Here is a 14,411-nt window from a genome sequence, read left to right as displayed (position 1 = left end):
TGGTAATATATGGGTTTTGCTTATTTCATGTCATCCAAATTCCTTAGCATGGTCCAATAGTAACCTCTTCAAAACCTGGCCCCACTCTTTCAATTTGCAGCCTCACCTCTGGGTATTCCTCCTAGCAAGCACATAAATCTCCCCTCCCCTCCCCTCCACTCTCACTGTTTTTATTTTTTATTTATTTATTTTTTGAGACAGAGTCTCACTCTGTCGCCCAGGCTAGAGTGCGGTGGCGTGATCTCAGCTCACTGTAGCCTCTACCTCCCGGATTCAAGTGATTCTCCTGCCCCAGCCTCCAAAGTAACTGGGATTACAGGCGCATGCCACCACGCCCAGCTAATTTTTGTATTTTTAATAGAGATGGAGTTTCACCCCATTGGCCAGGCTGGTCTTGAACTCCTGACCTCAGGTGATCTGCCCACCTTGGCCTCCCAAAGTGTTGAGATTACAATTGTGAGTCACCGTGCCCGGCCCACTCTCACTGTCTTTAAATAGCCCCACCTTATTCACCATAGGGGAATATCCTCTAGTCCAGCTCATTTCACCAAACCTTTTTTAACGTCTACGGTGTTTCAGATCTCATGTGGATCCGGCAACCCAAGATTAATTCTCTGTCCCCAAAACAGACCCTCAGTGTGAGTCAGGAGAGTCTCTCCATCCTGACAACATCCAGTGCTCATCTCCCATTTCTTCCTGAGTTTGCCCTACATGGAAATCACTCACCATTAACCTCACTTTTAAAACTATACCTTTTCTTCTCGGCTTACACAATAAATCTCACAAGACTTTCATCAGCTATTCCAAACCTCCCTCATCCCCACTTTGTCCTCAACTGTAAAGCCCTGGAGACCATGACATGCAGTTTGGAACTGTGACATACTCTCCCAATCGATCCACCAAATCAGCTGTGTCTCCTAAACCAGTGGGTAGGTTCTCTGAGTTCAGGCACTGGGCTTCTGGTACACCCCCTGGGCCCAGGTATACCCCCTTGACCACACTGGGCAGGGAGCAGACACTCATTCACAGGTACCGACTACTCAGACAGAACAAAGATAAGGCAAGGAACTTGGACCAGGCTGGCTGACAGTCTAAAAAGATTCTTCCCATTCATGCAGAAGCAACCCTCTCCCAATATAACTTTTTTCACTCTGTGCTGAAATCATTAAGTATGATTCTGTAATATTGAAAAAAGTAAGCCCTAATAGTCTCCTATTTTTCTTTAGAGAGATGGGGTAGAAAAATCATTGAATTTAGGGAAAATGGACGCTGCTTCATTACCCAGCTTCAGCACTTATCTAAGACTGTGTTAACACAGCAGCTACTAGCCATGTGTGGCTATTTAAACTTACACTTAAATAAAAGTCAAATGGCATTCCGAGTCCCACTAGCCACATTTTACATGCTTAAAAGCCACAAGCAGCTACCACGACAGGCAGTGCAAAGGCAGACTATGTCCATCACTACAAACACTCTATTGAACAGTACAGGTCAACGTCGTCTTTGGTGTTCAGTTAACTTTTCTGGGCCTCCTGCTTCCTCCTGTGTAAAATGGGAACAACACACGCCTCACTGCATTCCTGCAAGGTTTAACTACGATGCTACATGTGAACACTCTTTATCATAACTTTAGTAAAGTTTGACAAACTGTAACTGTATATAACTAAACATATATATGTATACTATACATATACTTTGACAAAGCACTAAATGATATATATTTACTTATTTTTAAGAGTCTAACAACCAGCAATAGTAGCATCTGTAAAAGGGAGTTATTGTCAACTGTAGTAAAGAAATTCTATCTCAGGCTGTGAGGCTAGAAGGACACCATCCAGGAGGAAGGAAGAGAGTATGCAGTGGCCAGGCCACCTCAGGAATGCTGCATTCCAGGCAGAATACAGATGAACTGAAGCCCAGCCAGAAGGATCTGCAAACCAGACAGGGCAGTGGTGAGTGGAAGGGCCCAGGATTTCTCAGCTGGGGAAGAGAAGACTCAGCGGGAACCAAGAAGAGAACGGATTTTGAAACACACAAAGGGTGATCCTGGGGAGGGGCCTACATCCTGGGCAGCTGCAGAGACAATCAAGCAATGGCCTTCATGTAAGGAAAACATTGACCAGTGAGTGCCACCCAGCAATGGAAATGCTGCCTTATGGAGAAGACAGCTCACAATGCCAGAAAGTGCTCAAACACAGTGGTTCTCAAACTGGAACATGTATTGAATCACCTGGAGAGCTGGAGAAAACCCAGATGCTTTGGGACCACCTGCAGAGATTCCTGTTCAGTGAGTGTGGAGGAGGCCCATGATTTTGCATCTCCAGGTGACACTGGTGATGTGGATGCTGCTAGCCCAGGACCTCACTTTGAGAGCCATGGCTCTAACGCAAGCTGGGGCACCCCATTCATGCTGGCAGAGAAGGGGCGCTTGACATCAAGTGGGAGGTTGAACCCTGTAACCTTCCAAAACAATTTGACAGACAGTGTTCCAAGGACTCTTGGTAGGTCCTGCTGGCATTCAGGACTGCCTGGCGCCCAGCCTGAGACGCCTGAAAAGTCAGAGTGACCCAGGTCTCCTGCCAGGGGTGCCCCTGCGTGGTCACCTCAGGCAAATCACTTTCCTACATTTTTACTATTTATACCAATAGAAGGTAATGCCATCGTCATGCAATGCCACAGGCACTAAGGAAAAAGGCCTATGAATGGACTTTTCTAAATGCCATGGTCTCCAACCACGGGTTCAAAACCAAATCACACCATCGGAGTGAACAGGCAACCTATGGAATAGGAGAAAATTTTTGCAATCTACTCATCTGACAAAGGGCTAATATCCAGAATCTACAAAGAACTTAACAAATTTACAAGAAAAAAACAAACAACCCCATCAAAAAGTGGGCGAAGGATATGAACAGACACTTCTCAAAAGAAGACATTTATGCAGCCAATAGACACATGAAAACATGCTCATCATCACTGGCCATCAGAGAAATGCAAATCAAAACCACAATGAGATACCATCTCACACCAGTTAGAATGGCCATCATTAAAAAGTCAGGAAACAACAGGTGCTGGAGAGGATGTGGAGAAATAGGAACACTTTTACACTGTTGGTGGGACTGTAAACTAGTTCAACCATTGTGGAAGACAGTGTGGCAATTCCTCAAGGATCTAGAACTAGAAATACCATTTGACCCAGCAATCCCATTACTGGGTATATACCCAAAGGATTATAAATCATGCCGCCATAAAGACACACGCACACATATGTTTATTGCGGCACTATTCACAATAGCAAAGAGTTGGAACCAACCCAAATGCCCATCAATGACAGACTGGATTAAGAAAATGTGGCACATATACACCATGGAATACTATGCAGCCATAAAAAAGGATGAGTTCATGTCCTTTGTAGGGACATGAATGAAGCTGGAAACCATTCTCAGCAAACTATCGCAAGGACAAAAAACCAAACACCACATGTTCTCACTCATAGGTGGAAATTGAACAATGAGAACACTTGGACACAGGAAGGAGAACATTACACACCAGGGCCTGTCATGGGGTCGGGGGAGTGGGGAGGGATAGCATTAGGAGATACACCTAATGTAAATGATGAGTTAATGGATGCAGCACACCCACATGGCACGTGTATACATACGTAACAAACCTGCACGTTGTGCACATGTACCCTAGAACTTGAATAAAAAAAAAAATCACATCAGAGACGCTTTCTAGGCTGCAGAGGTAACATGCCCAAAAGAGGAGCCGCATCATAAGACATTAAATTTCAATACGACGATCAGCAAGACTTAGGAAATGGACCTTTTACTCCATTCTGTGCCTATCCAAGGCAACCATCAGGGCTTACCTCTTTCCTCACCAAAAACACACTTCACACAAAGATTTCTACCTGATGTTTTCCAATAGCTTTATTCAGAATAGTCAAATATGAAAACTACCTGAAGGAATATCAACTAGCAAATGGATAAATTGTGGTACATCATCAAAGTGGTACACTACCCAGCAATGCAAAGCAGCAAATAACTGATACACACAGCAGAGATGAATCACAAAACTACGCTGAGTAAGCAAAGCCAGACACAAAAGACATCACACACTTTAGGAGGCTGAGGCAGGCAGATCACTTGAGATCAGGAGTTCATGACCAGCCCAACCAATATGGTGAAACCCTGTCACCACTAAAAATACAAAAATTAGCCAGGCATGGTGGCATGCACCTGTAGTCCCAGCTACCCGGGAGGCTCAGGCAGGAGAATCACTAGAACCCAGAAGGTGGAGGTTGCAGTGAGCCAAGATCGCGCCACTGCACTCCGGTCTGGGAGACAGAGTGAGACTCCGTCTCAAAAAAAAAAAAAAAGACATCACCCTATCACCCTAAATAACACCATTTATACAAAGCTTTAGGGAAGTCCAACCTAGTCAACAGTGACAGAAACAGATCAGTCCTCAGGGGTGGGTGCTGATAGAACAGGGATGCAAAGAAGCCTTTAAGGGTGATGAAATATTCCAGATCTCAACTGCCAGTATAGTTACACAGGCATATATAATACATTTGACTGTATGCTTACACTATGGGCATTTTATTGGTGGTAAACCACAAAAAGTTGATACTTAAAAAAAACAACAACATTTTCTATTACATTGGGCTCATTCTATTTCAGGATGGGCTTACAAGTACAACATTGGTTGCTTCTGAGAGGAAACTGCGTAGACAGGGACGGGCGTGGGAAGACATCAAAATGTTTACCCTAGCCGGGCGTGGTGGCTCACGCCTGTAATCCCAGCACTTTGGAAGGCCGAGGCGGGCGGATCACGAGGTCAGGAGATCGAGACCATCCTGGCTAACACGGTGAAACCCCATGTCTACTAAAAATACAAAAAAAAAAAAATTAGCCAGGCATGGTGGCGGGCACCTGTAGTCCCAGCTACGCGGGAGGCTGAGGCAGGAGAATGGCGTGAACCCCGGGGGGCGGAGCCTGCAGTGAGCCGAGATCGCGCCACTGAACTCCAGCCTGGGTGAAAGAGTGAGACTCTGTCTCAAAAAAAAAAAAAAAAAAAAAAAAAAAAAATGTTTACCCTTTTGTACATTTAAACATCTGAACTGTAAGGCTATGTTAATTTTTAAATAAATAAAATTTTAAATGAAGGAAAAAATTCTAAAAACATGTTCTTCACTGGTGAAATAGTGAGACAATATTATCTGAGGCCCCTCATCGCCACAGAACTATGGGACTGTTACCCAATCTATTTCAGTCGTGGAAACCCTGCTTTTTGAGACAGGCACTCTATGTGGCCTCTATTTTACCAAACTCCTCTGAGTTCTCATGAATATCATTTTTTAGCATTCCAATGAATTATAATGCAAAAGCAACAAGTAATTCTGAATTTAAAGAACAGGACCGTCATTTTTGTCAAAGAAAATACAAGCATGGAATGCAGATGCCACAAACAGGAGATGAAATAAAACAGATAAGGAGAAGGCTGTATCTAGGCTGAATGGCTGGCCAATGTTTTCCTCTCCATCAGTATAAATAAAATGGATGGAAGAAAACACCCCTGGATACTACCAAATATGCCTTTCAATTACTTTATGCAAAAACATTATTTTCAATAGGTGTCATTAAAGAAACCGGGCGCGGTGGCTCACGCCTGTAATCCCAGCACTATGGGAGGCCATGGGGGGTGGATCACGAGGTCAGGAGATCGAGACCATCCTGGCTAACACAGTGAAACCCCGTCTCTACTAAAAATACAAAAAAATTAGCCGGGCGAGGTGGCGGGCGCCTGTAGTCCCAGCTACTGGGGAGGCTGAGGCAGGAGAATGGCGTGAACCCCAGGGGGCGGAGCCTGCAGTGAGCCCAGATCGCGCCACTGCACTCCAGCCTGGGCGACAGTGAGACTCTGTCTCAAAAAAAAAAAAAAAAAAAGAAAACATCATAGAAAAAAAGTTTGCAACTCATGTTACAGAAATTAGGCTGAAGTCTTTAATATAAAAACAGCTCCTATAAATCAGTAATGAAAAGAACAACGGCCTACTTGAAAAAATAAACAAAGATTATTTATAAACAAACAATGCTGATAAAAGGTAAATGTAGTGGTTCTTAAACATAAGATAAAATGCTCAATCACAGAGAACTGCAAAATAAAATCATTTTGGGATAGTCTTTTTCACCTATCAGATTTGCAGGATCAAAAAGTTTCATAAAATATTCTTCGCAAGAGTATAGCAAAGCAGGCAGTCATACACATTGCTGGTGGGAGTATAAATTGTTAGAACCCTAAGGAGCTGCATGCAATATGGTGACAGCCATCAAAATTACAAGTGCGCATGCCCTCTGACCCAGCAATTCCACTTCTGGGAAGTTCTCTAAAATACTTGCATATATGCAAAATGATGCATGTACAGGGTCATTAGCTATAATGCTGAAATAGCAAAAGCTTGGAAATATTACTGCCTCAGTAGGAGACAGGTTAAGTAATTTGAGACATCCTTACAATAGAATTCTGAAGCAGCTGAAAAAGAACAAGGAAGCAATCACCAAGAAATACTAGGAAAAGGAAGAGCTCATATGTTATTCCACAATTTGCATAGAATATGGTGTATTTGCTGAAATGTGCACTATCTGGAAAGAGACACAGGAAACTAGTAACATTGCTGGCCTCCGTGAGGAAACTGGGCGGCCAGGGACTGGGATGAGAAAGAGATTTTCAAAATGCTTACCCTTTTGTACCTTTAAACTTTTGAACTGTGAGACTCTTAGTTTTTTAAAGAAATAAAATGTAAAATTAAGAAATAAAATGTTAAAGCCAGGCACAGTGGCTCACGCCTGTAATCCCAGCACTTTGGGAGGCCAAGGCGGACGGATCACGAGGTCAGGAGATCGAGACCATCCTGGCAAACACGGTGAAACCCCGTCTCTACTAAAAAAAAATACAAAAAACTGGCCAGGTGTGGTGGTGGGCGCCTGTAGTCCCAGCTACTCGGGAGGCTGAGGCAGGAGAATGGCGTGAACCCAGGAGGCAGAGCTTGCAGTGAGCCGAGATAGCGCCACTGCACTCCAGCCTGGGCGACAGAGTGAGACTCCATCTCAAAAAAAAAAAAAAAATTAATTAATTAATTAATTTAATTAAATTTAAAAAGAAAAAAAGAAAAATAAAATGTTAAAAACATTGTACACATTAGTGAGACACAGCCCTAAGACTATTAGACTATTGCCCAATCTAGCATAAGACAATATGTCCTTCTTATTTGAGTGCTCGCATTAACTCCATAATAAGATAGATTTGGAATAAACTCTATTCCAAACACAGATACCTAAGAGATCCAAAGTTAATTCACTTTCAGGGACCTCTGACAAGATACAGCGAGTTTTAAAAGAAAACACCAGGACTAGCAGAGATCTGCAGGAAAATATTCACCTTGCTCAAGTTAACCTAGAAAATGACAGGTTGTCTATTTTGTGCAATTTATTTATTTCTCAACTTTAAGGTTCAGAAATCTCCGTCCTGTAACAAGGTATTTGTTACCGGAGTCTGATTATTCTGCACTGTGTGGGTCATGTTTGTTATGGGGACACTTAGCAAACAAAGAAGGCTTTTCTCCGCCCTCAATAGCGTGGTAACGGATGACAGGACACCACTTTCAGCGAAGGAGACAGACATTTCCCTGGCCTTCCTGGTGAAGAGCGCTTTTTGGAGAGACAAACCTGTTGCTCAGGGGCTGAGCATTCCCGTGTGTTCTCCCTGTACTTCACCTAAAAATATGCCTGTTGTCCACACTGTGTACACCCGGGGATGGGTGCTGGGCATACTCCACCTGCTTGTTTGCCTCCCATTTTCTCATCAGGGAGTAAACACAGTAAACCTAACGCTCCAGGGGAAGGAAAAAACAAATGATTCAGGGCCCATCTCAGGTGACTGATGAATGCGGCACCGTTTTGAACGTGTACCTAATCTGGTCCAGATATGCCTGCTGGGGCTGCAAGAACCAAGACACGTTCAAGCACGTTTGCTCTGGCAAGCTTGGGGGAGCAGGTCAAGACCTGAGAGTTTTAGAAAGCAGGGGCGAAGTTTTCAAGCACGATGGGAACACCTGTAGGTGCAGGTGCCTGCGGGTTGGCCGACCACCTCGCATCTGAGGCTGGATCCACACACGGAGGACGACAACTGCTCACAGGGACGTGCGTCCGGAGGAAAGTTGCGGTGAGTGTCTACCTGTTCGAGACAGGTGGCCGAGAAAGTGGGGCAGGGCTGACAATTCTTCCTCCGCAGTGTCCCGCGGGTTCCCCCTGCACTGGGTCCCCGGGGCCCCGGGCGCCCCAAGGTCACCTGCCCTCCTCAGCGCCCCCACCTTGCCCAAGCTCTCACCAGAACAGCAGGTTGGCAGCGACGAAGCCGAGCAGACTCTGTAGCGGCCTCTTCCAGCTCAGCAGCTCGTCTGCGCGGCAACCCAGCCACAGCACTGGCTCCCCGACCAGCCAGGTTACCACGGCCGCCGCCCGGCCCGCGGCCTCCTCCACCTGCAGCCCCGCGCCCTCCGCCGCCCCAGCCTCCTGCGCTTCCTCCTCCTGCTGCTGCCGCTCTGCAGGGGGTGTCTGGGGCGGTGGCGGCGACGGCGGCGCCTGCTCCTCGGCGGCGGGAGCTGGGCATCCCTCCTCGGCGTGCTCTGGAGGCGCCGGGCTCGCCATCTTCAGCTGTGCTTCCAGGCGGGGACTGCGCCGGGCGCGCGCGCGGGAGCGCCTGGGTGTGGGCGCCGCCGAGGGCGGGGCGGCGGCGGCAGGTCCCGGAGCGGGGCGCGCACCGCGGGGCGCAGGCGGCTGGGGACCTTGTGACGTCACAGGCCACGGAGGGGGAGCCGCCCGGGAAAGTGGGTGCGGCCGAGTTCGCGCAGGGGCGGGGCCGGGCGCCGGGGGCTGGGCGGTGTCCCCGGGGGGCTCCGGGTTCCTGGAGGGCCTCGCCAGGGACCCGAGGAAAACGACCTTCTTTTCCCTTGCAGCGGCGGGGGAGGGCGAAGTGGAGGACTGCTGCTCGGTTCCGTATCCAAATGGACCCAAGGCTACAGGCAAAATAGATTGGACATTTTCACTTTCTCAAGCCAGGGCCACCGGTCGCCCAACCAGCAGCCACTGAGGGAGGTATCGGGGCATCCCTTCCCCTGGCAGCGTATTTCAGCCCCCAGAGACATCCCCCACCTCGGCCATCCCCAGCGCCTTTGCAGGGACAGCAGCACAACCATAGCAGAGGTCTTGGGCACCCTGGAAATAACGTGCTGGTATAAATGTTGGATTGAGAAAGGAAGAAAAAACATTTGGGGTCAATTTGGGGCCCTCTCGTTTGACACGGGAGGAAACACAAGGCCGCAGCGTTGGGGGAAGGTGCTTCCTTTCTCTCTGTTCTTTCTCTAAGTGCTTCCTTTCTCTTCTCTGTCTGTCTCTCTGCCTGCCTCTTCCCCTCTCTGCCCCTCCTTGTGGCTAGGTGATCTGGCTCAGAAGTGCACCTTGGTCCGCGCGTGCGGGGAGCTGAGAAGCAAGAGATTGGACCTTTGCACGTGTCAAGCAAGGTTTGGCCTGCTTTGAAGACAGTAATTTCAGAGCCACTCCGGTCTCTGCGTCACAAGCAGGCATCAGGGCAGTGGTGCGGCGGCAGGGGATCCTGAGACCTCCCATGCCCTCTCTTTGGCCCCGGTGCTTCTGGGTGAGTGTGGGGAGAGAGGAAAAGAGTTAATTGTTTATGCTTTTCACCATTTGCATTTTTAAATTTTTGTCTTCTTTAATCTTCCTGGTCTTACTTTTACTCTAGAATGACAGGTCCTTCCCCCGCATCGTAAGGGTTCTGTCTGCGGATGAATCAGGGCATCTCATATCCCTTTACTGGCAACTAGCCTGCCTGCACAGGATGGAAGGGAGGGCAATTAAATTCCCTGCGTCAAGGGAGTTTCTAGGGGAATGTTCTGTAACGCTCCTCTGGGTGGCCATTGTAAACCTCTGTGTATACACACGTGGAATCCATTGAGCTGTACATTCACTGCAGGTGTCTGCACTTTACTGCTTGTATATTGTACTTCAAAGGGGGTATATTCCCAGAGCCCACGCAAAGGCTTACTGAGCACCTACCGAGTACACAAAGCATTGCTAAGCTCTGTGGATGCAGCTTCCACCCGCAGGAAGCTCCCAGTCTGATGAGGGGCCAGTTACAATTGTATCTGCCACAGCGAAGAAGAAGCCGTCGGTAAGTGCTAAGAGATTCCTTACTTAAACTGTGCATCCAAAATTAGGGGAGGAGTGGAGGGATCAGGTTTCAAGAGCGTTTTGTAATAAATGGCCTCTGCCCTAAATTGTAGGGCCCCCATTAGTGTGGGGATTGGGGACGGGGCAATAACTGCTGTTGGGAATTCAACAGGAGAGGAGGCATGGGGTTGCAGGTGGAGACGCACAGTTCCTTAAGTAACTCACCAAAGGGAATAGGGGACCTTGAATGGTCCCTAGTAACAGGAGGCTTGGTGTTTAACTAAAGGTGGTACAGAACATCTGGCATTTCCGACTCCCCTTCGTAGGAGTATCCTGACAACCCGATGGAAAGTGGCCTGGGTGTCAAGGAAAAAGCAACGTGGAAACAATTCAGGTTTCTTCCATATAAGAAAGACAGTCTTTTCCCAGGTGTGGGTCCTCCCTCTTGGCAGTAGCGGAGAAGTTTTTGAAAGATAAATGATGCTTTTATTGTGTCATTTGGCCTTTGTTCGGCGCTTGATACAGCCCAGGGTTTGCTATTCTAAAATCTGTCACTAGACAGATGTGTGCCACAGCCAGTGTGGAGAACATGGGGCAGGAGAGAGGAAGAACCAGGCGTCCCCATTCCCCAGACCAGTGATGTGCTACCAGAAACGGGTTTGCAAGATTAATCAGCTTCCTCCTGCTTCCCTTGAATTCTAATTATTGTTGTCAGGATCTGTTGAAGTAGTAAAAGCTGCTGGCAACCAAGACACATAAAAGCTAAGCTCCCGTTGCTGTGTGTGGTTTCCAACACTTATTATCTCTGTTTTATAATAAACCTCCCTCCCCACAGCTATGTGTTGTAAAGTCGATCCTTTCTCTCTCCCTCAAAATTACTATGGAGAAAAGGCTATGCAAACTGTTTTGCATAAAAGGCTGGGCTAATTTACCTGTCCTTTTCACCTCTGACCTCTAATACTTACAAACTGTATGACAGAAGTAGACACTGGCATAGACATACAAATGGTGCTGCTGGGTGGGATTTTGTTGTTTGTTTGTTGTTTGTCTAATGATCTTTGTGATGCTTGAGTAATTTATTCAGGGCTAAGATTACAGAAACAATGCTAACAATGGTTGAAATCAACCTTGTCCCCTAGTTTTAAGAACACGCCACATCCTTGAATTCCTGCAAGTAATCTTACTAAGATTCTCTTCTGAATTTTTTATTGCTATAAGGAACAGTGATTAACACTAGTGAGCTAGATGATTTGACAATATATATCTGAAAAAAGGAAACTGGAAATGCATCTGAGAAAAAAAAAGGTTCTGGCCACTGAATCTGAGACAGTTTAGAAAATGAGACAGCTCCAGTAAAGAAAGTCCAAATACACATAAGAACTCTCTAACAGAGGCCACTCACCTTTCTCATCTAAGAGTATGTGGAAAGCTTGTAATAGGAGAGAAAAATTGTGAATAATTAATTCCCACTACAGGAAGTCTCCTAGGGCAAAATCAAGCTAAGACTTAGAATGATGGGGAAATGCCCCCCCAGTCGTCATATTTGGGGAAATTTCTTTTCTCTAAAATATTATATATTAGAATCTTACGGTAGCTCCATGATTCCTTAAACAAAAGGAGGCTCGTTGATATGGTTGGGCTCTGTGTCCCCACCCACATCTCACCTTGAATTGTAATAATCCCCACGTGTCAAGGGTGGGACCAGGTGTAGATAATTGAATCATGGGCGCGATTCCCCCCTTACTGTTCTCGTGATACTGAGTTCTCACAAGATCTGATGGTTTTATAAGGGGCTTCTTCCTTCACTCAGCACTCATTCTCTCTCCCGCTACCCTGTGAAGAGATGCCTTCCGCCATGATTGTACGTTTCCTGAGACCTTCCCAGCCATGCGGAACTGTGAGTCAATTAAACCTCTTTTCTTTATAAATTACCCACTCTCAAGTGTTTCCTCATAGCAGCATGAGAATGAACTAATACACTTGTGTATATGTTGTATTGTTTATTAGCCTGCAGATAGAATTTTTTGTGTTGGTAATTTTATTAAACCAATTCTACCCTCCTCTCCTTGCTATATCCTCTGCTCCTTATTCCTAAGTTTCCATAATTTTCTTGTCACTAAGGAAACCTGGATAGTTCACAGATAAATAAGAGTATCACACAGCATCAGCAGGCACAGAGCAACTGGAAAGGAAGGAAGATCATCTCCCGGGTCTCTAACCTGGCTTTCAAGGCCCAGCCCAGTGCCTGGCTCACAGAAGGAATTCACTATTTCTACTTACGTTAAATGTCTGTTGTGCATATACAAACGGAAATATTCGAACTAGCATAGTCTGTGTTTGACAAGCATTCCGTAAGGGATGTGCTTACTAGAAAAATGGTGGCCAACATGTTGGCCACCCAGATATCAGTTGAGGTATTGCTCCCTAATACCTAAAAGAAGTTTTTTTAAGGCTTCAAAATGGTTAATTGAAAAGAACGGAGGTCACGTGACAACATGAGTATATCCCCCAAGGAGGCCTACCTGTCTATCCCCAGATACACACATAAACACACGCACACCTATGATCTACAGGGGTGACTGCAGGACATTAACTTCCAACCCCTTCCCAACAGGAATCTGAACCAGCAGACAAAGCACTGTCGGGTCCTTGCTGCAACCTCTTCCCCCCACCCCCTTTGATGGTCCTGGTTCTGCATCATTGTACTTGCATATCATTCACTCATTATTTCTTCATTGCTTCATTCACTAGTCATCAGACATTCCTGAAAGGCTGACTGTGGGCTTCTGGTAAGATGAACAGGACTGCTTATTTCTCTCATGGTGCTTAGGGTATAGACAATGGATAAAGACCCTGAAGAAGGTGCCGGGCAAAGGGAATGGGGAAGCATGATGTGCACAGTCTTGAAGCAGGAGAGGAGCCAGCCTGGCCCTCGTTGGAAACCTGGAGGAGATCTAAGCTGGAGGATGGGGTGGGAGGAGCAGGAGGCTACTCACAGTGGGGCTCCTCCTGTATGATGCTAGGAGCTTCTGCTTTGTCCTGAGAGCAACAGACAGCCATGGATGGGCTTGCAGCAGGAGACAGAGGGGCTAGCCTGTGTTTTAGAAAGGTATCTCCAGACCATGGAGGACATAAAGCCTGGCAGAGGGAAGGCACTCTCAGAGACTTTTCCCTTGTCATTCTCTAGAAGGAGGGAGGAGAAGGAGCCAGTTTGGAAGGGAGGCTGACAAGTTTCATTTTTAAAAATGGATCTGCATTTAGATATCTCTGGAGATGCCAGTAAGGTTGTTGGGTACAGGGGTCTGCAGCTCAGAGACCAGCAGGCATCCTGAACAAGACAGATCCAGGCAGATGGAATGGGCTTGTAGGAGAACTTGGCAGAGGGCACAACCAAGAAGAGTTCAGAGGCGCTGGCCAGTTCCGTGCGACTGCATGGGGGCATAGTATGTGATAAGACTTTTGGATAAATCAAATAAAAGAAAGTTTTAAGTATCAGTAACATAATTTTAGAAAAAAATCCTTTGAGCAGCAGAGAGTTCCTGGAGTTTGTGGGTTTCTGTGTTGTTATCGTTTATTTTTACCAATGAAGTGATAGAATCAAAGCAGTAGTGTCCTGAGGTCCTGGAAACTCCAGCCTGACTTCCATCCTCGAAGTAAAACTGTGTTGTTATTCTCTCTAAATTCAGGTCTCCAAATCAGGCCTCCAGTCTCAAGGGGATATCTTCCATTCTAAAAATAGATGAGTGGAGTGCAATGGAATAGCTATGAAAGTGACATCCCACAACCCTTCCAAGTGTATATTTGGCTTGTCACCTGTTACTAATATTAGTTCATTAGAAATCAGGCACAAAATCTAGCGCCCCTTGAGGCTATGAAAATGGCTGCAGGCCCTGCAGTCAGACCATGTCACACGTACCCTCTTTGGTTATGCATACAAGTCGGGTGCTTGCTTATGGGGGACCCATAAGCTCTGTGAAACCCAAATGTCTCCTGAACCATCCAAGAAATATGGCTCTACTTATTATAGTTCACAGTTCAGTATATGTGCTTGTAGGTTAATTCACTGAAAATGGATGCTCTCTCTGCCTCTTGCTAAATAAAAATTAAGAGGAGGATGGCCAGGTGTGGTGGCTCGTGCCTGTAATCCCAACACTTTGGGAGAGG

At 46.4% G+C, this 14,411-nt stretch overlaps 1 protein-coding gene across 2 annotated transcripts in view; it reads right to left on the bottom strand.

The window, feature by feature from the left end:
- RETREG1 (reticulophagy regulator 1) overlaps positions 1-8,792 on the bottom strand; it is a 144,108-nt gene extending 135,316 nt beyond the window's left edge. The window contains exon 1 of one of the 2 annotated variants that reach the window (XM_055246104.2): positions 8,389-8,792. In XM_055246104.2, coding sequence (XP_055102079.1) covers positions 8,389-8,708 — 320 coding nt within the window. In that variant the 5' untranslated portion in view covers positions 8,709-8,792. The remainder of the gene's footprint in view (positions 1-8,388) is intronic. The other variant, XM_063619574.1, reaches the window with a different exon arrangement.
- Between the last annotated feature and the right edge of the window lie 5,619 nt (positions 8,793-14,411).

Source organism: Symphalangus syndactylus, chromosome 16 (genome assembly GCF_028878055.3).
Source record: "Symphalangus syndactylus isolate Jambi chromosome 16, NHGRI_mSymSyn1-v2.1_pri, whole genome shotgun sequence".
Classification (NCBI taxonomy): domain Eukaryota; kingdom Metazoa; phylum Chordata; class Mammalia; order Primates; family Hylobatidae; genus Symphalangus; species Symphalangus syndactylus.
Note: the sequence above shows the minus strand (reverse complement) of the source record. Positions and strands in the feature narration are given on the sequence as shown.